At 46.0% G+C, this 22299-nt stretch overlaps 1 protein-coding gene across 5 annotated transcripts; it reads left to right on the forward strand.

Moving 5' to 3' along the window:
• The first annotated feature begins 5572 nt into the window (after window positions 1–5572).
• On the forward strand, window positions 5573–20349 carry ABCF1 (ATP binding cassette subfamily F member 1). 5 transcript variants are annotated; one of them, XM_025990353.2, is made up of 26 exons: window positions 5573–5799; window positions 9826–9872; window positions 10061–10144; window positions 10273–10402; window positions 10550–10587; window positions 10672–10779; window positions 12096–12170; window positions 12252–12365; window positions 13538–13642; window positions 14449–14571; window positions 14972–15072; window positions 15169–15254; window positions 15542–15681; window positions 15767–15915; window positions 16227–16310; window positions 16479–16603; window positions 16809–16921; window positions 17063–17234; window positions 17393–17467; window positions 17556–17626; window positions 18731–18763; window positions 18847–19015; window positions 19195–19259; window positions 19346–19418; window positions 19561–19723; window positions 19943–20349. In XM_025990353.2, exons 1-26 carry the CDS (start codon window positions 5727–5729, stop codon window positions 19944–19946), a joined length of 2520 nt encoding a protein of 839 aa, XP_025846138.1. In that variant the 5' UTR covers window positions 5573–5726; the 3' UTR covers window positions 19947–20349. The 5 variants fall into 5 exon arrangements, with proteins under 5 accessions (XP_025846138.1, XP_025846140.1, XP_025846142.1 ...); XM_025990355.2 differs by having other exon boundaries at window positions 5579–5799; window positions 10276–10402; XM_025990357.2 differs by lacking the exon at window positions 12096–12170 and having other exon boundaries at window positions 5585–5799.
• Window positions 20350–22299: the final 1950 nt, after the last annotated feature.

The following is a 22299-nucleotide window of genomic DNA, read 5'->3' on the forward strand; positions in this document are numbered from 1 at the left end:
CCTCCATATTAGCTTTTAAGTTCAGTTGTAATGGAAACCAAAGTTAGTCCTAAAGCAAAATAAAAGCTTATTTCTCACAACTCAGGAGGTAGACAGCACGAGGCATAATGCTACCACAAGGTCCTTGGGTATTCAGAACCCCTCCCTTCAGATTTCAGCTCCACAATTACTGGGGTCAGATCCTCCTATTCATGGTTTGGGAAGTGGATAAGCTAACTTATCCATGTTCCAATCCTCAGTATGGACCTTAAAATCTTTTTTTTTTTTTTTTTTTTTTAAGATTTTATTTATTCATGAGAGACACAGGGAGAGAGAGGCAGAGACACAGGCAGAGGGAGAAGCAGGCTCCATGCTGGGAGCCCGACGTGGGACTTGATCTTGGGACCCCAGGATCGCGCCCTGGGCCAAAGGCAGGTGCCAAACCACTGAGCAACTGAGGGATCCCCTTGGAGGAAATTTCTTTAAAGCTAACAGCTCAACTTTATGCCACTGGCCATAACTAGTCCTAGCTGCCACTGAAGCTTGGAAAGGTACTCTATTCAAGCACCTGGATTTTTAGGATGAACATCCTTTATTGGCTGCTCTCTGGTAAAATTTGGAGATGCAATAGAGAATAACACTAAAAGTATCAATGCCCTCCGGCCAAAGACCACCAGGAACACACTTAGTCAAGCAATTGGATTTATTAATTCTGAAGGTTATCTCACTAAGTTAGAAATGACAGGTTCAGGGTTTCTGCTAGGTGATTTGGGGGAAAGGTTCAAGGAAATGAAATTGGTCTGCGTTGGGTGCTCTCAGGAAGTGAAGGCAATTGTGAATGCACATCTTAATCTCATCTAGAAGGAGAGAGGAATGGGGCAGCCCAGGTGCCTCAGTGGTTTGGCCTTGCCTTCAGCCCAGGGTGTGATCCTGGAGACCCGGGATCGAGTCCTATGTTGGGCTGCTTCTCCCTCTGCCTGTGTCTCTGCCTCTCTCTCTCTCCTCTCTGTGTATTCTCATGAATGAATGAATAAATAAAATCTTTAAAAAAAAAATAGGAGGGAGGAATGAAACCTGGCTAAAAGTGCAGTTGGTCAAAAAGAGCCCTCATTCATTTTAGCAGAGAGGGGGCTGTTTAATATTTATGGTTTGCATGATGACCTTGTCTTTGTGCTTAGAGAAGGTTTTGAACTTTGTCTTCGTGACAGTCATAGTAACAGCTGACATTTATGTTCTGTGAGGCTATGTTCAAGTTGAGCATCATGGCTTAACTGGTAGGATCAGGCCAATTCTCAGTTGTCAGGGGCTGTCTTTCTTAAAAGTGAACATGTGAATAATTACAGGTTGTGATTAATGATATTAAGGAAGTAAATGAGGGGTACTCTATAGAGAGTAATGGTTGGGGGCACCTGGGTGGCTCAGTGGTTGAGTGTCTGCCTTTGGCTTAGGTCGTGATCCCAGGGTCCTGGGATTGAATTCCACATTGGGCTCCCTGCAGGGATCCTGCTTCTCCCTCTGCCCATGTCTCTACCTCTCTCTCTGTGTGTGTGTCTCTCATGAATAAATAAATAAAATCTTAAAAAAAAGGGCAGCCCCGGTGGCGCAGCGGTTTGGCGCTGCCTGCAGCCTGGGGTGTAATCCTGGAGACCCGGGATTGAGTTCTACGTCGGGCTCCCTGCATGGAGCCTGCTTCTCCCTCTCCCTGTGCCTGTGTCTTTGCCTCTCTCTCTCTCTCTGTGCCTATGAATAAATAAAATCTTTTTTAAAAATCTTAAAAAAGGGATCCCTGGGTGGCGCAGCGGTTTAGCGCCTGCCTTTGGCCCAGGGCGCGATCCTGGAGACCCGGGATCGAATCCCACATCAGGCTCCCGGTGCATGGAGCCTGCTTCTCCCTCTGCCTGTGTCTCTGCCTCTCTCTCTCTCTGTGACTATCATAAATAAATAAAAAATTTAAAAAATAAATAAATAAAAATCTTAAAAAAAAAAAAAAAGTGGTGGTTGGGATAGAACTCTGAGGAATCTGCTGAAACCAACCACCTAAGAGGAGAATGTCAAGTGGAAAGAAGAGAGGGCCCAGTATAGCCTTGAGGAGGGCTGACATTTAGTGGCCAAGTACGATAGGATGAAACCAACAAGGAGACTAGCTAAGGAGGTTGGCAAATCGAACTCCAATAAAAATAAAAAATCAAAAAAGAGAGCGAGAGAGAGAGACTGAGGAGGGATGGCCAGAGGAGGTTGGGGAAGTATCTCAGAGTGTAAGATCTTTCCATTGTTTGTTCTGTGCAAGGTACCATGTTAAGTTTTTTCTATTTATTTTGTTATTTAAGTCTCACATTCATTCAATAAATATTTTGGCACTATTTAGGGGCCGGAAATGTAATAAAGGGAAAGATAAATCCCTGCCCCTATGGTGCTTATAATCTGTTGAGGATAATAGACAATAAGTATGTACTATAAACTTAAGTAATACGTGCTCTAAAGAAAAAGAGAAGGAAGAGGCTGGAGAGTGAAGTGACAGGTGGAAGACTATAGATCAGTATTACAATATGGCTTCATTGAGGAGGTAAGATATCAATAAAGGCTGAAATTATTATTTTTTAAAGATTTTATCTATTTGAGAGAGAGTGAGCATGAGCAGGGAGGAGGAGCAGAAGGAGGAGAAGCAGACTCCCCCACTGAGCAGGGATTCTGATGCCAGGCCCAATCCCAGAACCCTGGGATCATGACCTGAGCCAAAGGCAGGCACTTAACTGACTGAGCAACCTAGGTGCCCTAGAGACTGAAATTAAATGAGAAAGCAACGATGTGAGTATCTGGAGTAAGTGCATTCCAAGTTTAAGGAGCAACAAGGGCAAAATCTCTGAGAAAAGAATGAGTTTGAAGTGTATGAAGTAAAATATAAGGCCAATATAGCTAGACTATGGAGAAAGATCAGGAACTCCAACAGGGGCCAGGTCATATAGAACCTGGTAAGCTGTAGCAAAGCACTCAGATTTTATTCTGAGTGTTTTGAAGATCTGATTTACATCTTACTGATGTAGGTGTGAAGAATAGACTACAGACCGAGAATGACAACAGAACCACCAGTTAGGAGGCCACTTTGGTCGTGCAAGGGAAAAAGATGGTGGTATGCTCTGGGGTAGAGGCGGAGATAATGGACAGATTTGGGATATGTTTTAAAGTCTCAGTTGATGGCAACTCCATCTCTCTATTTGTTCAGTCTGGAAAACTCGGAGCCATCGTTTTAAAAAAATTTTTTTGGTCACACCTGACATCCAATTCTTTTATTTTTTAATATTTATTTATTAATGAGAGACACACAGAGTAGCAGAGACATAGAGGGAGAAGCAGGCTTCCCATGGGAAGCCCAATGCAGGACTCAATCCCAGGGCCAGGATCATGCCCTGAGCCAAAGGCAAATGCCCAACCGCTGAGCCACCCAGATATCCCTGACATCCAATTCTTTATAAGACCTGCTGGTTCCATTTCAAACATATCCAGAAACCACTCCTTTTCACCACCTCCAATGCTATCGACCCTGGTCTGAGTCACCAACACTTGCTAACATGTCTCCCTGCTTCTGCCATTCCTCCCCGCCCTGAGCTCCTCAGTTTATTCTCATCTCAGCATCCAAAGTCATCCTTTTAAGATGTAAGGTCATGTCACTGCTCTGGTCAAAACCTTTAATGGGGATGCGTGGGTGGCTCAGGTCATGATCACTAGATCCTGGAATACAGTCCCATGTTAGGACCCCTGCTCAGTGGGGAGTCAGCTTTTCCCTCTACCTCTGACTCTCCCCCAGCTTGTGCTCTCTCTCTCTCTCAAATAAACCTAAAATCATAACAAAAACCCTTGTAATGACTTTCTATTTTAGTCAAGGGTAGAAGCCAAATTCTTCAGATGACCTACAAGACCCTTCCCAATCCAGACCCTGCTTTACTTCTCTGTTCACCTCTCCAACAATCTATTCTCACACTGGTCCATCCACACTGTCCTTGCTGTTTGTTCCTCATTTTATACCAAGTACACTTCTGATATAGAGCATTGCTCTAGCTATTCCTTCTGCCAGCAAGGCTCCTCTCCTGGAAACCCATGCAGCCAAAACTCTCACCTTCTTCAAGGTGAATTTCACTTCACTGAGGCTTCCTAGTTTATACTACAACCTGCCCTCTTCGTACTTTTACCTTGACCTGTATTTTCTTTTTTCCATGGCATTCTCTCTCCTACTGGAAATGTGATCAGAGGTCTTTATTTTATTCACTGAGCCCAAGAGCCTAGAAGAGTGTCTGGCATATACCATGTACTTAAACATGTTTTTTGAATAAAGTAGACATGGCTTGCTGATGAGGGGGAATGGAGAGAGCGAATGACCTTTCAGTTTGGGCTCAAGTAAGTAAATGAAAGGTGGTTTCTTTTTTTCCTTTCAAATATTTTATTTATTTGACAGAGTGCACAAGCAGGGGGAGTGGAAGAGGTTGGAGAAGCAGGGTCTCCACTCAGCAGGGAGTGGGATGCCGGGCTGCATCCCAGGCCAGAGCAGAAGGCAGACACCCAACCACTCACCACCCAGGTGCCCCGATGATGTGATTTATTGGTGGGAAACCTGGAAGAGACACAGGGTTAAGGAATAAAAACAAGAGCTCAGTTTTGCAAATATTAATTTGAGGTATTTTATTAGAGATCTGAGAGAGGATGTTCATTAAGCAGTTGGATTTGTGAGCCTGAAGCTTAGGGCAGAAATTGGTGTCAAGAGACATCCAGAGATCTTCGTCAGTTGTGAATGGTATTGAAGGTCGTGAGACATAGGTGATAAGTCTAGATAGAAAAGGTCAAAGAATGTGACCTAAAACATTTAGACATAGAGAAGCCAGAAAGGAGGGAAAGGGAGCAACCACTGAAATGGAAGGGGAACCTGCAGAGAGCAGTCTCCCTGAAAAAAAAAAAAAAAGTGGGAGTGAGCATCTGCATCAGATGCCACTGGGAAAGTAAGACGAGGACAGAGAATTGGCCTCCTGTCTGTTGACCTTGCCAAGGAAGGACTCAGGCAATGGTAGGGACGAGAGCATGATCAGAGTGGTTTACGGAGTGAACGGGAGCTGAGAGAACTATGGGAGCCTCTTGCTCCCGCATCTATTACGTGGTATAGTTAGGCGTGAACCCGAATCTCGATTGTGGTGGTGGTTTAATGGCTGTATACATGCCAAGACTTTGATCAGAGCGTACATTTTGCCTGTCGACTTACTGCAAGTGAGTTTATCGGGTAGCAACCGCACCTCAGGACAACTGACCCACCACCACCTCCACAAACGGACCCGAGCTCACCGTTTACAAGTCTACGCCTGATCGCCTTGCAACGTATCTCAACACCGGCCCGTTTCTAAGCAGACGGACTGCGTCCTTCTGCTCCTAACCACTTAAAATACAAAAGCAAGCAGAACAAGCGTCCCTCCTCCCCTTCGTCCTAGCCCTAAATTACTCCGTTCGGTACTCGGCGACGCAACGTCATCGAGTCACGACCCAACATTCCCAAAAAGCCCACGGCGCCGTGCTGACGTCGCTATCGCGGCGCACGCTGGCCCCGCCCCGCGGCCGCGGGCACGCCCCCGAGGTGACGCGCCGTGCGCACGTGCGCCGCGCGGGACAGGGCCGGCGGCGGCGGAGTGGAGAGCCCGCCCCGTCCGGGCCCCACGCTGCCGGAACCGGAAATAGCGCCCGGCGTCCCCGGGGTACTTGTAACTGCCACCGCGATGCCGAAGGGACCTAGGCAGCAGCCGCCGGAGCCCGAGTGGATCGGGGACGGAGAGAGTACGAGCCCCACCGGTGAGGCTGATAGGCAGGGAACCAACGGGAGAGAAAAGGGGAGAAGAGACTGCGCGTATTTTAGAAGTGGGTCACGGGGTGTGAGAAGGACGGGAGGGGCGACTGCGCATGCGTGCAATGGTGCCCGAGGGTGGAGGATGGAGAGAAGTTAAGGTTGAGGAGGTAGCTTGGACTGTTGTAGAGAAGTCATGCAGTGGTGCCCGAGGGGGGGGGGGGGGTCGTGATGGGGGGCAAGAGTTGGCCCAGGCTGGAGCGAGTCGGGTGGCAGCGATAGAAAGCGCCGGGCTATGGCGCACGAGTTTCAGTGGGACCGGACCAGGGGCGACGAAAAGCATATGGTGCCGCGGGAGAGGGGAGAATTGAGGAAGACCTCCTTTCTTCTTTGTTGGACGTGTTCCCCACCACACTGTATCCACACCACAGGAACTTGTCAGCTGTGCCTCGGTACCCCCACCCACACCCCTTCAGGAGCCAGAGGAGGGCTCCCTCTTGAGCTCCTGCGTAGTATATGTCAGGCTCATCTGCAGCAAGAGCGTAGTGTAGCTACTGGGTGTTGGAATGAAGGCTAAGCTGTGTATGGAATGTTTGTTGGGTAGCTGCCTGAAATTAAGCACCATGTATACTGTGGTTAGGAGAGAGAGAAAAAATATGAAGACATCCTCCCAAATTTGAAGGCACTTCAAGGGGAGAGAAAAGGGATACAAACAGTGATAGTGGGTACACAGTGACTAAGTTTACGAGCCTTTATTGGGTGCCTGTTTTATAACTGGTGCTGTGTAGAGAACTGGGAACGTAGAGATAAAAAATAAGACTTGCCCCAAAGGGGCATGGAGTTTAGTGGAAGGGACAGCATTAATCAGAAAGTGGTTGACAGTGATGAATGTGGTTGAGAATGCTATGAGACTACAGCGGCGAGAAGCATCTACTCGGACAGATAGGGTAGGAATGTCAACAAAGCCTCCCAGATATATGTGGTAGCTGAGTTGATTCTGGAAGAGTCAGTATGAGTTAGCCAAGGGAGGAGCATTCTAAGCAGAGGAAGAAGTTTGTGCAAAGGTAAAAACTAGGTGATCCTGGCTGGTTCCAATATTGGGTGACTAATGTGATGAGGTTAGAAAGATGTTCAGGAGACAAATAATAAGGCTTTATACACTATTCCAAAGGCTTTAATCCTGATGACATTAAGGAAGGACTTTTTTTTTTTTTAATTTTTTTAATTTTTTTTTTTTTTTTTTTTTTATAGTCACAGAGAGAGAGAGAGAGAGGCAGAGACACAGGCAGAGGGAGAAGCAGGCTCCATGCACCGGGAGCCTGACGTGGGATTCGATCCCAGGTCTCCAGGATCGCGCCCTGGGCCAAAGGCAGGCGCCAAACCGCTGCGCCACCCAGGGATCCCAAGGAAGGACTTTTTTGTGTGCTTAATGATTGGATCGGCTCATTCTGAAAATACTGAGCAGTGGAGAATGGCTTGAATTGATCAAGATTGGAGACAGGATGACTGTGTAAGAGGCTCTGGCAATGAGCTAAGTGAGAAGCAGTAAGAGAGTAAGCCAAGACAGTGGAGACCAAAGAGTTATTGAGGAAATGGCATTGAGCAGGTCTGATAACTGACTGAATGAAGGAAGAAGAGCTTAAAGATGACACTCGAGTAACTCAGAGGGTAGTAGACTATTGCTTGAAATCAGAAGTGGGCAGTAGGGTGGGGAATGGGAAGTGATAAGGTCAGCTTTTGATTGCCAATTTGGGGATTTCTGGAGAACTTCTAAGAGTAGGTGGGAGGAAGAGAGATCTTAGGCTACAAAGTAAAAAACCACAAGCATGTTGTTGTAACGTTGAATGCAAAGGAGTCTGCTAGGGGGAGTATGCAGATTAAAGCCAAAGGAGGGGACGCTTGGATGGTTCAGCAGTTCTGCTTTGGCCCAGGGCATGATCCTGGGGTCCCGGGATCGAGTCCCACATTGGGCTCCCTGCATGGAGCCTGTTTCTCCCTCTGCCTGTGTCTCTGCCTCTCTCAATGTGTCTATGAATGAATAAAAAAATAAATCTTAAAAAAAAAAAAAAAAAGACTCTTTCCTCTCTCTCTCTGCTTCTACTCCTATACTCTCTTTCTCTAAAATTAAGAAATAAAATCTTTATTTAAAGAGAGAGAGGCAGAGACACAGGCAGAGGGAGAAGCAGGCTCCATTCAGGGAGCCTGACATGGGACTTGATCCCAGGACCCCAGGATCATAACCCTGAGCCAAAGGCAGATGTTCAACCGCTGAGCCATCTGGGCATCCCTAAATAAAATCTTTGAAACAACAACAACAAAAAAGTCTTTAGGATTAAACTCTTTAGAATAGCTTATAGAACTTTTCATTACTTCTTCAACACTTCTTTTCAGCTCATTCACACTAGTCACCCAATGTGGGAATCAGATTTTGAAATGTGTTCTGGATGGAAGACACAGATTAAGCAAAAAAAGACTACGTGTGTCTGGGACTTAATCAGGGAGCAAGGAGAGGTCAGTGTCCAGAACATAGGTGTGGGTAGAGAAACAGATACAGCAGAGAAGAGGATAGGACTCTTTAGTTTGTGAAGCCTTACATTATAGGGAGTGTCCTTTGATAACTCCAGTTTTCGGCACAGTAGATGGTCAGTAAAACTTCCCTGAATAATTGATTACTATGGACTATATCAAGTTTTAGACTAAAAATACTTAATGTGAGGGGTGCCTGGCTGTCTCAGTTGGTAGAGAATGTGATTCTTGATCTCAGGATCAAGAGATCAAGCCTCACATTGGGCATGGAGCCTCCCTAAAAAAGAAATGAAAAGAAAAATACTAACGTGGCAGGTAGCAGAAAGCTACTTATTTGTTTATTTTAAACTAAATGATTATCAGAGTGCTTCTGCATAGAGTTGGATAGCGGTTGGTGGATGGGGTGGTATAGAGGGGAATATGATGGTACGTAGACCTGTACAGGAAGAGAAGTCGTGAGGCTGCTGGTGCCTCCCTTCTGATGGGGGCAGGGAGAAGAGGAGTTAGACATAGTCCCCTACCTTCAAGGAATCAGGATTGGATAGAAAGGAGCTGGAATTTGTTCAGATTTTTTTCAAGATTTTATTTATTTATTCGTGAGAGAGAGGCAGAGACACAGGTAGAGGGAGAAGCAGGCCCCATGCCAGAAGCCCGACGTGGGACTCGATCCCGGGTTTCCAGGATCACGCCCTGGGCTGAAGGCAGCACTAAACCACTGAGCCACCTGGGCTACCCGAGTCACATTTTATATAAGATTTCCCACTTTGTTCCATGGGAACGCAAGCTAAACAGTAGGACAGGTCACTCTCTGGGATGAAAGATGAACGTACCAACAGTTAAGTACAATGCAGTGTGATTTATGCTAGAATGTTAATTTGAGCAGCGCAGGTGGAGCAGAGGTCCAGGTATTCATTTACTTACCAGACCACTCTGTTTACACGGTCTGTGCTTTTCACAAATGACATTTGGGAAACTGAATGTGTGGTATCTGTGTCGTACTTTTCCCTCATGGGTGGCAGGGGTGGGGAGAGGGCTTTTTTAGTGTATCCTGAGCTGATAGTGGTACCACTAGCACAGCTAATTTTGCTAAGCTAAAAATACAGTAGTCATTGGGGCACCTGGCTGTCTCAGTCAGTGGAGCATAGGACTCTTGATCTCGGTGTTGGGGGTGAGTATATGATCACCAAAATATAAAATCTTGAGTATATGATCACCAAAATATAAAATCTTAAAAGCAAAACAAAAAACCAAACCGAGAAACAATAGGAATCATCTCTGAATACTCTGACTACTTACTTCCCATTCCCACTTCTGCCTTCACCTTGTGAATTCTACTTCTTCCTTCTACTGCTACCAGGGCACCATTGTCTTTTGTGGGACAGTACAAATGCCTAGGGAATGATAGAAAATAGTAAATTAGACTGGAGCCACTGAGAGCTTTGCAGGGGTGGTCATGCTTTTTTTGGGATTTGTAGATAAGCATTCACAATGTCTGTTTAACCTTTTAGACAAAGTGGTGAAGAAGGGGAAGAAGGACAAAAAGACCAAAAAGACGGTGAGAAAATAAGGGTTGTCGGTAAGAAATGACCATTGATATTTCCAACCAAAATATGGCCATGTGGAGGAGGTGGGGGCTCTGGAGAGGAAGAAAGGTGAGGGTGGACTGGAGGGTCAGTGGGCCTATGTGTGTGGGGGGGGCTGGTCTCAGAGCCACATTTACCTGTATTTTACCTCCCTTTACAGTTCTTTGAGGAGCTGGCTATAGAAGATAAACAGGCTGGGGAAGAAGAGAAGGTGCTTAAGGAGAAGGAGCAACAGCAACAGCAGGTTCAAGTGTCAGGGGGTCCGCCAACCCTGTCCAGCTTACATTGTTTCACTCGGCTTATGGGGAACTCTCTGGGGCAGAGATGCAGCAAGGGCCTGGGCTTCATTGTCTTACTCTCTTTTCCTTTTAGCAGCAAAAAAAGAAACGAGACACCCGAAAAGGCCGAAGGAAGAAGGATGTGGATGATGATGGAGAAGAAAAGGAGCTCATGGAGCGTCTTAAGAAGCTCTCTGTGCCAGCCAGTGATGAGGAGGATGAGGGTAAATGACCTGAGGGGAAATGGGTTCCCAAAATTCCTGAGTCATGAATAGTAAAGTGCCTTGTTCCTTGATCTTTGAGTTGGATTAGACGGAGGAACCAGACATTATAATCATTTCCAACCTCATCTTCTCCCTTTGTTATTTCAGTCCCTGCCCCCATACCCCGAGGAGGGAAGAAAACTAAGGTAAGCCACCTGTGTGGTAAACAGAGACCCCAGGGTTGCAACCTTGACCATTCCACTGACTTCTCTGGCCATTCTATTCTCTAGGGTGGTAATGTTTTTGCAGCCCTGATTCAGGATCACAGTGAGGATGAGGAGGAAGAAGAAAAACATCCTCCTAAGCCTGCCAAGCTGGAGAAGAATCGGATCAATAAGGTGAAAGTGGCAGCCCTGCTGGTCACTCCCATCCCATGTAGCACCTTCTAGCTATGGTGTGGTAATTCCCTTGCTTTTTTTCCTCCTTTTTTTTCTTTCTTAAATTTGTAAATTTAAAAATAAAATCTTAAAAGATATATAAGTAATCTCTACATCTAAGTGGGGCTTGCACTCACAAACCTGAGATCAAGAGTTATGCACTCCACTAACTGAGGAGGCCAGGCACCTCTTCTTCTGCTTTTAAACTAGTTCCAGGGGCACGTGGGTGATTCAGTTGGGTAAACAGCCAACTCTTGATCTCAGCTTGGGTCATGAGTTCAAGTACCATGAGTTCAAGCCCCTCATTGGGTTCCATGCTGGGCACGAAGCCTGCCTAAAAATGAGTAAATAAACTAGTTTCTAGATCTGTCTTATTTACACTATCAAATCAGCTTTGTGATATCTGCTCTCATCATTCAGAAGTTTGTAATGATTCTGTGGGCTTTACACTTAAAATCTGAAGCAAAGGATCTTTGCTCTTCCTCTTGTACCCTTCTGCAAGGGAATTCTTGCAGAATTGGAATTGGAATTCTTTGTGTGTGTTTTTTATCATCCTGTTCACTTCTCAGCATTCGTTTTTATGTCTCTTGAAGCATTTTTTTTTTTTTTTCTGGAGGCTGGTTTGTTTTAAGTAATCTTTACATCCAACTTGCGGCTTGGACTTAAAACCCTAAGATCAGGGTGCCTGGGTGGCTCAGCAGTTGAGGGTGATCCCGGAGTCGCATGATCCTGGAGTCCCAGGATCGAGTTCTACATCGGGCTCCTTGCATGGAGCCGGCTTCTCTCTCTGCCTGTGTCTCTGCCTCTCTCTCTTTGTCTCTCATGAATAAATAAAGTGTTAAAAAAAAAACAAACAAACATAAACACCTGGGATCTTTCGCATACTCCATCAGGTAAGGCAGCCAGTTGCCCTGGAGCCATTTTTTGTTCTTACACTATGTCATCTTCCCTCTTTAGAATGCCTTTTTCAAGCTCATATCCATTATCTGCTCTCAAGATTTACCCTCTCTTAGGAAGCCTTGCAGTGCTAGTGCCACCCACCCACATTGCTCACTTTCCTGACTTAGTCCCTTAGCTTTGCTAACATCATTTACTAATTTCTTCACTGTTTCATTTCAAGCTGGAAGCTAGGATTTTCCTAGATCTTTTTTCCTGAGTAGGACTTGGTAATACTTAATTCCTAGTTTTAGGCTCCCTAGAAATGCTTAGTAAACAACAAAGTAGTGAATTAACTTTGTATATGTGTGTGTGTGTATGTCTGTGTGTGTGTTCTCCAGGCTGTATCCGAGGAACAGCAGCCTGGGCTGAAGGGCAGAAAGGGAAAGGAAGAGAAATCAAAGGGGAAGGCCAAGGTATTGGCAGGTATTGGCAGGAGGAGGTGCTGGGGCTCAGGAATTAGAAAATTTCATCAGACCTGCTGTCTTCCCTATTAGCCTCATAATAAATTTGCTGCTCTGGACAATGAAGAGGAGGAGGAGGAAGAAGAAATAACAAAAGAAAAGGAGCCACCCAGACAAGGGAAGGAGAAGGCCAAGAAGGCAGAGCAGGTGTATATTTTGGTGTTGGGGGAAGCAGGAGTTCTGTAAAGGGCCACAGAATAATTTATGGCTTTGGGGACCACATGCAATCTCTAATACGTATCCTTTTATTTTAAAATGACTCTTTGAAAGTATAAAACCATTCTTAGCTCGTGGGCCATATAAAGATAGGCATCAGTCAATGGAATATTACTCAGCCATTAGAAACGACAAATACCCACCATTTGCTTCGACATGGATGGAACTGGAGGGTATTTTGCTGAGTGAACTAAATCAGTTGGAAAAGGACAACATTATATGGTCTCATTCATTTGGAGAATATAAAAAATAGTGAAAGGGAATAAAGGGGAAAGGAGAAAAAATGAGTGGGAAATATCAGAAAGGGAGACAGAACATGAAAGACTCCTAACTCTGGGAAACGAACTAGGGGTGGTGGAAGGGGAGGTGGGTGGGGGGTGGGGGTGACAGTGACGGGCACTGAGGTGGGCACTTGACGGGATGAGCACTGGGTGTTATTCTATATGTTGGCAAATTGAACACCAATAAAAAATAAATTTATAAAAAAAAAAATAGGCTTCAAGTGAAATCTGGCCCATGGCCCATTCACCTCCTGATTCAGAGAGGAAAGGACCCTGGTGTTAGCCTCAGATGATCTGGGTTCTGACTCTGCCAATCACCAGCGGTGTGACTTTTTCACCTCGGTTGTAAGCCAATAACCTCGAGGCTTATTATCTGTAAGATCTAATGCTCTCTGAGGTCCCTGCACCTCTAGCACTTTCTAATTCTGGAGTCAGTTAGGTTTCTCAGTGCTCTGAGTGTTTCTAGACCTTTTTTTTTTTTTTTTTTGCATATAAGCCACAGAAACTCACTGATACATGAAGAAAACCTATTTCATTTATTCCCCCCTCCCCTAGTGGTATAGTTAGTTAATTTGTAGATATGTAGAATTGTTATATTTTATACATACTTGTTTATACTATTTGTCATATACCATTGCTGGCAGCAGAAGTGGCTGAAGGACTCCAGGGAGCCCAGGGGTTAGTGTGTGAGAGAGAGAGGACCCAACAAGATATTTCAGGACTCTGGGTGGAGAAGGGATGAGCTATGTACCTGGATGAATGACATGAAATCTGAGTTCTAGAAGGGATCTTTTGTTTTTCATCACCGCCTGGTTCTCACAGTGTTCAGAGGAAGAAGGAGAAGATGAAGAGGAGGAAGGGGAGTCTAAGGCTGATGATCCTTATGCTCACCTTAGCAAAAAGGAGAAGAAAAAGCTAAAGAAACAGGTAAGACCTTGGTCAATGTTAGCAACATTTGATTTTTTTAATATTTCGAAAAAAAAAAAAATTCTGGTGAGGGGGTTGGTGCGCCTGGCTGGCTCAGTCTTGGCATGTGACTCTTGATCTTGGGGTTGTAACTTCAAGCCCCACATTGGTTACTTAAAGTCTTTCACGTGATGTGATGAGCACTGGGTGTCATACTATATGTTGGGAAATTAAAAAAATAAAATTTTTTTTTAAGATTTTATTTATTTATTTATGAGAGATACACAGAGAAAGGCAGAGACACAGGCAGAGGGAGAAGCAGGCTCCCTCCAGGAAGCCTGATATGGGACTCGATCCCAGGATCCTGGGATCACGACCCGAGCCAAAGGCAGCCGCTCAACCACTGAGCCATCCAGGTGCTCCAAAAAATAAAATCTTTAAAATTTTTTTTCAGCTAAGGGACATCTGAATTTGGAGGGCAAGAAAGAGAGCTTTGGGGGACACTGCAAGAAAAACAATTAAAATAAGGAAAGAATTGTATCGTTAGCTCTTTCTTTCTTTCTTTCTTTCTTTCTTTCTTTCTTTCTTTCTTAAGACTTTCTCAAATACATAAATAAAGAGAGTGAGAGAACAGAGAGAGAGGAAGGGAGCCTGACGTGGGTCTGGATCATAACCCAGAGATCATAATCTGAGCCAAAGGCAGGTGCTTAACAGACTAAGCCACCCAGGCGCTCTGTTAACTTTTTCTTGCTGTCTATTGATAAATGGCTCTGTTTGTGACAGGTAATTGACAGTGACCTCATATGTGGCTTTTACTTCCTTCTCAGATGGAGTATGAGCGCCAGGTGGCTTCATTAAAAGCAGCCAATGCTGCTGAAAATGATTTCTCTGTGTCCCAAGCGGAGGTGTCCTCCCGCCAAGCCATGTTAGAAAATGCATCTGACATTAAGGTAAGGTCTGAGGGGCCCCTCCCAACCATTTTGCTCAGGGAAGCACCACCTTTTCCTGAGGCGGCCGTGGCAGCCAAGAAAGCCACTAAACTATGAGTGGTTTAGTCCACTGGAAGACAGCTTGGAGGCGCATTCCATACCTTGAGTTCTGTCAGCTTCAGTGAGAAAGTAGGAAAACCAACAGAAGTAGAGGGATCCACCCTTGGAGGTGAAGTAAAATGGGCTAGACTGGCTTAGAATCTGGGAGATGCCAATTCAAAGCAGTGAACAGGAAGGAGACCAGTATGGTAAGAGGAGCTGTCCATCAGAAGCTTCCCAGCACTTAGGAAGTTATGGCTGCTGTGTGGGAGGGGGGCTCTTGTGTACTTGTTCCTTCCCTCTGCTTCCCTGATGACTGCAGCTGGAGAAGTTCAGCATCTCGGCCCATGGCAAGGAGTTATTTGTCAACGCAGACCTATACATTGTAGCCGGCCGCCGCTACGGACTAGTGGGACCCAATGGGTGAGGAGAGGGCTGAAGCTATAAAGGGGAAGGAGCTGGAAGGAAAAGAAGAGATTTCTCAGGGGTGTCCTGGTCCCAATAGTTCTCATTCCCCAGGAAGGGCAAGACCACTCTCCTCAAGCATATCTCCAACCGAGCCTTGAGCATCCCTCCCAACATCGACGTGCTGCTGTGTGAGCAGGGTGAGGCCAATGGTGGGATGGGTTTGTGGGGTCTGAGGGGTGGGCAGTGGGTAGAAGAGTCAACTGACAGTAGAAAAATTGTGGTTATGGAGTGAGAAACGTTTGGGCAGGGGGCAGGGATTGGGGACTGCGAGATGGGTGCCAACGATAGAAGATATAGAGAATATTTTATGTGGAACGAGTACAAAATGTTGGGCAAGGCCAGGCAAACCAGAAGTAGAGCTGAAGGAAAGAAGGGATGGGAGTCTTCTCTCCAGGTGACCTGTCTGTCCTTGCCTTCCCCTCAGAGGTGGTAGCAGATGAGACGCCGGCCGTGCAGGCTGTTCTTCGAGCTGATACGAAGCGACTGAAGCTGCTGGAGGAGGAGCGTCGGCTCCAGAGGCAGCTGGAGCAGGGAGATGACACAGCTGCTGAGAGGCTAGAGAAGGTAGAGGAGATGGCGCAGGGGACATGGGCTGAGACTTGGGAGTTCCTAGAACCTCCAGACATGTGTCCTCTTCTCCCTCCTCCAGGTATATGAAGAATTGCGGGCGACCGGGGCAGCAGCTGCAGAGGCCAAAGCCCGGCGGATCTTGGCCGGTCTGGGCTTCGACCCTGAAATGCAGAATCGGCCCACACAGAAGTTCTCGGGGGGCTGGCGCATGCGTGTCTCTCTGGCCAGGTGGGCAACCCACATCACCACCTTCCTCTTTCCAGCCTCTATCTACTGGAAGGCTTTCCCTTCTCCGTGTTTTAGGGCCAGTAGGGAGTTGCAAGGCCTCCGGAGTTTCTTCTGTATCATCTGCATTGTCAAACTCAAGATCTTTCCTCCCTACCTGGTGGTATATTTTCATCGACATGTCCTGCATAGAAGCTTCTCTGAGGAGAGATTGGAGAGGAGTGTTCATGGTCTCTTACCAGAGGCTTCTGTGGGGTTTTCTGAGCAAGGATCTTGCTAGCCCTGATCCTCTATTTTGCTGCTCCACCCTCTAGGGCGCTGTTCATGGAACCGACGCTGCTGATGTTGGATGAGCCCACTAACCACCTGGACCTCAATGCTGTTATCTGGCTCAATAAGTACATCACCCTTGATTACAGTTTTGGCATCAGGGGTTCCCATTCTGTCTTTACAATCTAGCCCTTCCTCTCTTCCTCCCTTTTTTTTTTTTTTGTTGTCTGTCTGCTTCTCTGACTTAACCCTAACCTGACCATTGTGATATGTTCACACTCTTTTCTAAAACCCAGCTACCTCCAGGGCTGGCGGAAGACATTGCTCATCGTCTCCCATGACCAGGGCTTCCTGGATGATGTCTGCACCGATATTATCCATCTTGATGCCCAGCGGCTCCATTACTATCGGGGCAATTACAGTAAGTGAGATCATCTGTAGGGGGAAGAAAGAGACAAGGCTTCGAGAAAAGGCCTTACTTAGAGGGAAGACTGGTAGGGATGCAGTGATAAGTTAAATCTCCGGAGTCTAGGCAGTGATGCCCACCTCTGTCCTCACTGGTCCTGGTTGTCCCTCTGCTGGGGAGAGAGACAACCGTTGATGCCCGTCCTCCTCATCTGCTGCAGTGACCTTCAAGAAGATGTATCAGCAGAAGCAGAAAGAACTACTGAAGCAGTATGAGAAGCAGGAGAAAAAGCTGAAGGAGCTAAAGGCAGGTGGCAAGTCCACCAAGCAGGCGGTGAGCACCTGGGGGTCTTCCTTTCCTGGAGGGCTTTTCTCAGTACAAAGAAAGAGGGGGCTCTTTCTGGAGGGGCACCACTCACCATTCCAGGGACCGCTGTGAACAGTGAAGATTTCTCCTTTTCTCCTTTCTCTCCAGGAAAAGCAAACAAAGGAAGCCCTGACACGGAAGCAGCAGAAATGCCGGCGGAAAAACCAGGACGAGGACTCACAAGAGGCTCCTGAGCTGCTGAAGCGCCCCAAGGAGTACACTGTGCGCTTCACTTTCCCTAACCCCCCACCACTCAGCCCTCCTGTGTTGGGTCTGCACGGTGAGTGGCTGCAGACCCCAACAGTGCTGGATGGAAGCGTGTGCACCCCATGTCCTCCATCCAGCATGGGATCCATTTCTTTTCTCCCAAGGCCGGGACCTTCAGGCTGACTGAAAAGAAAGTGAATCTTTTTTTTTTTTTTTTTTCCTGCTTCTCAGGTGCGACGTTTGGCTATGAGGGGCAGAAACCACTCTTCAAGAATCTGGATTTTGGCATTGACATGGATTCAAGGAGTGAGTTGGTGTCGAGTGCTTGGGGATGTGAAGCTAGACTGCAGGGACAATTTTGGGGACTTCTGATTACCTGTCTTCCTCCTTGCAGTCTGCATTGTGGGCCCTAACGGCGTGGGGAAGAGCACCCTGCTCCTGCTACTGACGGGCAAGCTGACACCAGTAAGTCCTGGAGCCAGGCCAGGAGAACATGACAGCTGTGAAAAGGCGGCTGTTCACCAGATGCTAGAATCAGGCAGCCCCCTTCTGTGCTGAAGATTTAAATACAGAACTCACCACAGATGACTCCTTTCTCTAAGAGGTGTTGTAGAAGAGAGTGCTTGTAGATCAGTTGGGGGAGGAATGCAGGTAGAAGAGGGGTTGGACTGGGGGTATCCCTCCCTCACATGTGCTTTGGTTATACAAGAAACATAAGTCTGTTATAGAATGCTTAGAAATTGTGTAAGAAAATTCTAGAGGTCATTGGTCTTAATTTTGGTGCTTTGTTTTCCCCTTTGGTTCTGCAAATGTTAAAAAAAAAATATATATATATATATACATAGAAATTTTTTTTTAACAAAAATGGGTTCTCAGATTGTTTTATAGCCAGTTCTTTCAGATAATGTACATTGAGAATTTTTACTTGCCAGTAATTATCCGTGTATGTTCATGTTTTTGTGAATTTACTATGATTTATTTGATTTGATGTCAGTCACTTAAATTATTTTTCACTGAAGGTCGGTTGTAAATATTCTTATGGTATGTGTTCATGGATGTAGTTTTTTCTTAGGATATACTGCCTATAATCGCTCTTAGGACTTTTACAACATATTACCATACAGTGCTTTAGATTGGGTGTAGCCCTCTTTACTCCCTCTAGGAAAGTGTTGAGAATAGAGCCCTTTTCTTCACACACCACATTGCTAGAGCCTCTCACAAACTGTCTCTTAATCCCCATCTGAGGCAGAACCATGAAAAAGATGCCATTGGTGGGTCTTGCTGGGTGGGAAGGGGGTCGTCTTTGTCTGTGGTCCCTTCCCTCCTGGTTCTCAGTCTGTGTTTTGTGTCTCTCCTCTTCATTTGTCTGTCATTCCCCTTTGGCTCCGTACTATTCTCCTTTCTTGGGTGTGCCTTTGTCACATTAGGGAGAACATCTGGGTTCCCTTTCTTGCATGGACTTATTCCCAGTCCAGTTCTAGTATTTGTCTCCCTTTTAGAAAAGTTGGGGTGTGGAGCAGGATACTTTCTCCCCTTTCCCTTATCTTATCACTTGCTTTTTCCTTACAGACGCGTGGAGAAATGAGAAAGAACCACCGGCTGGTAAGTTAGCTTTGGGAATTAGGGAATAAAGAGTCTCATAGAGGAAGTATGATTTTCACAGACCACCTCCCTCTCTCGGGCAGAAAATTGGCTTCTTCAACCAGCAGTATGCAGAGCAGCTGCGCATGGAGGAGACTCCCACTGAGTACCTGCAGCGGGGCTTCAATCTGCCCTACCAGGATGCCCGGAAGTGCCTGGGCCGCTTTGGCCTTGAGAGTCACGCCCACACCATCCAGATCTGCAAACTCTCTGGTACCACTGTAGGGGGCTAGGGAAGATGTCCTTCTCCTTAATTTTCATCTCCAGACTGTACCTAGAGTCAGAAGAGAAGAAGAGCTAGGACTTGGGGAAACTCTGCACACACATGTTCAGTTTACCTTCAGAAATCTAAGGCAGTCAAGTGTGATGGTCCTCCTCTTCCTTTGCTACAGGTGGGCAAAAAGCCCGAGTTGTGTTTGCTGAGCTGGCTTGTAGGGAGCCTGATGTCCTCATCTTGGTGAGTGAGCTGGACTGCAAGAGGGGCTAAAGGTGACAGTATTGGAAGGAATTCTAACGCTTGGTCATGGAATGTCTCCTCCATAGGATGAACCCACCAATAACTTGGACATCGAGTCTATTGATGCTCTTGGGGAAGCCATCAATGAATACAAGGGCGGTAAGTTGGCTCAGGATGCAGACTCCTCTTTTCCTTGGGGACCAGACTGTTGTGTCCCTTGGCCAGGGCTCCCTTCTTTCAGGCTCTGATTGCCTTCTACCTCTTTCCTGCCTGCCCTCCATTCTCTCATCTTTTTTCAAAGCTGTGATTGTCGTCAGCCACGATGCCCGACTCATCACAGAAACCAACTGCCAGCTGTGGGTGGTGGAGGAGCAGAGTGTTAGCCAGATTGATGGTGACTTCGAGGACTACAAACGAGAGGTGTTGGAGGCCCTTGGTGAAGTCATGGTCAACAGACCCCGAGAGTGAGTTTTCCTTCCTGGAAGTCTCCTGAAAAACAAGCTTGTGTGGCCTAGAAGTCCCCTTTTGTCTCCCTTTCTCCTCTTGGAAGCCTTCCTCTTGGCCTGCAGCTGACCCAGCAGCTATTCAGGCACAGGAAGGCAGAGCATGGTCTTGACGTGACCAGGGTACCACTTTGATTGGTTCTTTCTCTCTGAAAGACTTTGTGTTTCAATTTTCTTCAGGTAACTGAGCTGGCCTTATCCTTGACATCCTTCCATATACACAGAGGTGACCTTCATTGTTGTGGGCTCCAACCAGCCAAGCTTAAGTAGCCAGTTGTTTTGAGACTCTGTTATCACTAAGAACCCTGCCTCTGGTCCACCTGAAAGCTTCAGGCCCAGCTGGCCCCCTGGTCTTTGAGTGGTGCTCCTCTTTTCTGGTGGATTTAATGTTGACTTACTCATACAAATAGCTGCTGCAGCTCAGTGCTAGAGGCACGTTCTGAGGCCTGTGCTATCACCCAGCCCAGGGTTTGGTGCCTGCAGTCACTTGTCTAGCTGGGGACTTGGGGACAGGAAAGAACGGACACTCAGCTTGAATCTCCCTTTACAAGGGGAAGAAATAAAGGAAAGGAGTTGTTGCCGCCCTATCACTGTTTGGAGATTTGTGGGAGTTGGGACTGTTCTCAGTGTTGATTTGCTCTGTTCCATTTGCTAGCAGCATTCAGTATCCACTCTTCCCCACTAATACAGAAGGCTCCACCTTGTAGTCTTAATGCATTTTATTTTATTTTTTTTTAATATTTTATTTTTTTTTTTAATTTTTTTTTTTAAATTTATTTATGATAGTCACAGAGAGAGAAAGAGAGGCAGAGACACAGGCGGAGGGAGAAGCAGGCTCCATGCACCGGGAGCCTGATGTGGGATTCGATCCCGGGTCTCCAGGATCGCGCCCTGGGCCAAAGGCAGGCGCCAAACCGCTGCGCCACCCAGGGATCCCGTCTTAATGCATTTTAGATGGTGCTTGTTTAAGGAGTCTCCCTCCCTTCCTCCAGCCCTTCAGACAGGAAGGGAAAGGGGTTCATCCCTTTCATCTGGGACTCCTGGGCTTCTCATTGTCCAAGCTCTGACCTGTGGTCAGGGATCACAGTACTGATCCTCTCAGAAACTCCTAAATCAACCATCCTGTACAAACAACACTGGGGTATAAAAAAGGAAAAGACAAAGGCTACCTCATCAGTAGTCTAGCTACACAAGACTTAGAAAATGAGACATCAGCCTAAGGGTGATTTGGTTAATTGCCAATTTGTGGTACTCTAGATTCTATAAGTTGCAATTTGCTCATAGAAGGGAAAGATTATCCAGAACTTGATTATTTGACAGGATCACTTCAGGGGCCTTTTGAAAAGGAAAAATTTGAATAGTGAGAGAACAGGAAGCCATTTTTGGAATCTAGGAAAAGAGCAGATCTAAGTCTTGGAAAGAACAGACTGTTTGGGAGTTAATGAGAGAGCATAGCTGGTGTGGCCACTCCTAGAGTTAGATTGCAGAGGCAGATTGGGAAAGTAACCAGTGGTGACTTGAGGTGATGATGGGGCTGTGGAAGCATATGGAGTGGACCCCATAACTTCTTGCAGGTGAGGTAACTAAATGCTGAACTAGGGTATGGGAGGGATGAGAGGGAAAGGTCAAAAGAAGTGTAGGAGTTGGAGAGAATTCTAGAGGAGAATGATCTGATGTATCCAGTTCTAGAGGGAATACAAAGCACTATTTTGGTTAAGACACTGAGTGTGGACATCTATTTATGGGAAACTATAAAAATAATGGGCCTGAAGTACAGATTTTCTACTGGAAGTGCAGCTTTGGTGTGTAGAAAAGTGTTGTTAGAGAACATCTCAAATTAGGAACCATCCCTCTTAACGGAATTTTTTTTTTTTTTAAGATTTTATTTATTTATTCATGAGACACCGAAAGATAGGCAGAGGGAGAAGCAGGCTCCATGCAGGTAGCCCCATGTGGGGCTCAATCCCCGGTTTTCAGGATCACACCCTGGGCCGAAGTCAGACGTTCGACCACTGAACCACCCAGGCGTCCCTCTTAACGGAATTTGAGGGGGAAAAATCAGGATCTTGAACCAAAGCATCTGAGTAAGATGTTCCATGTGAAGTAATTTCCACAGTTGTATGAAGTAACTCTTGTCAGAGAGCAATGGGGACCAGGCTTCAGGTCCACTTACTAATGGCATGGTGTTGGTACCTTTTCCTCTTCTGTAAAATGAAGATGATAAAAAATACCTACCTTGTAGGGTTATTATTAAGGGATTAGATGTGCAATTATTTTGTGAAGTGCTTTAAATTTCTGCTTTTGTTACATGTGTTTCATGTTACACTTTACACTTAAAATTTTCAGTTCACTAGTCTAGAGGATTCGTAAAATATGTAGGAATGTTATTTATAAAAGGAACACCAAAATTTTACGTTTTAAGGTTTTGATCACTAATTTCACAAGTACTTCAGATGCTCCAAAACCGCTTCTGTCCATAGACACAAATTGTACTTTTTCATTCAATATACATAGTTAAAGGAATTATTAATCACTTA

This window comes from Vulpes vulpes, chromosome 1 (assembly GCF_048418805.1).
Source record: "Vulpes vulpes isolate BD-2025 chromosome 1, VulVul3, whole genome shotgun sequence".
Classification (NCBI taxonomy): Eukaryota; Metazoa; Chordata; class Mammalia; order Carnivora; family Canidae; genus Vulpes; species Vulpes vulpes.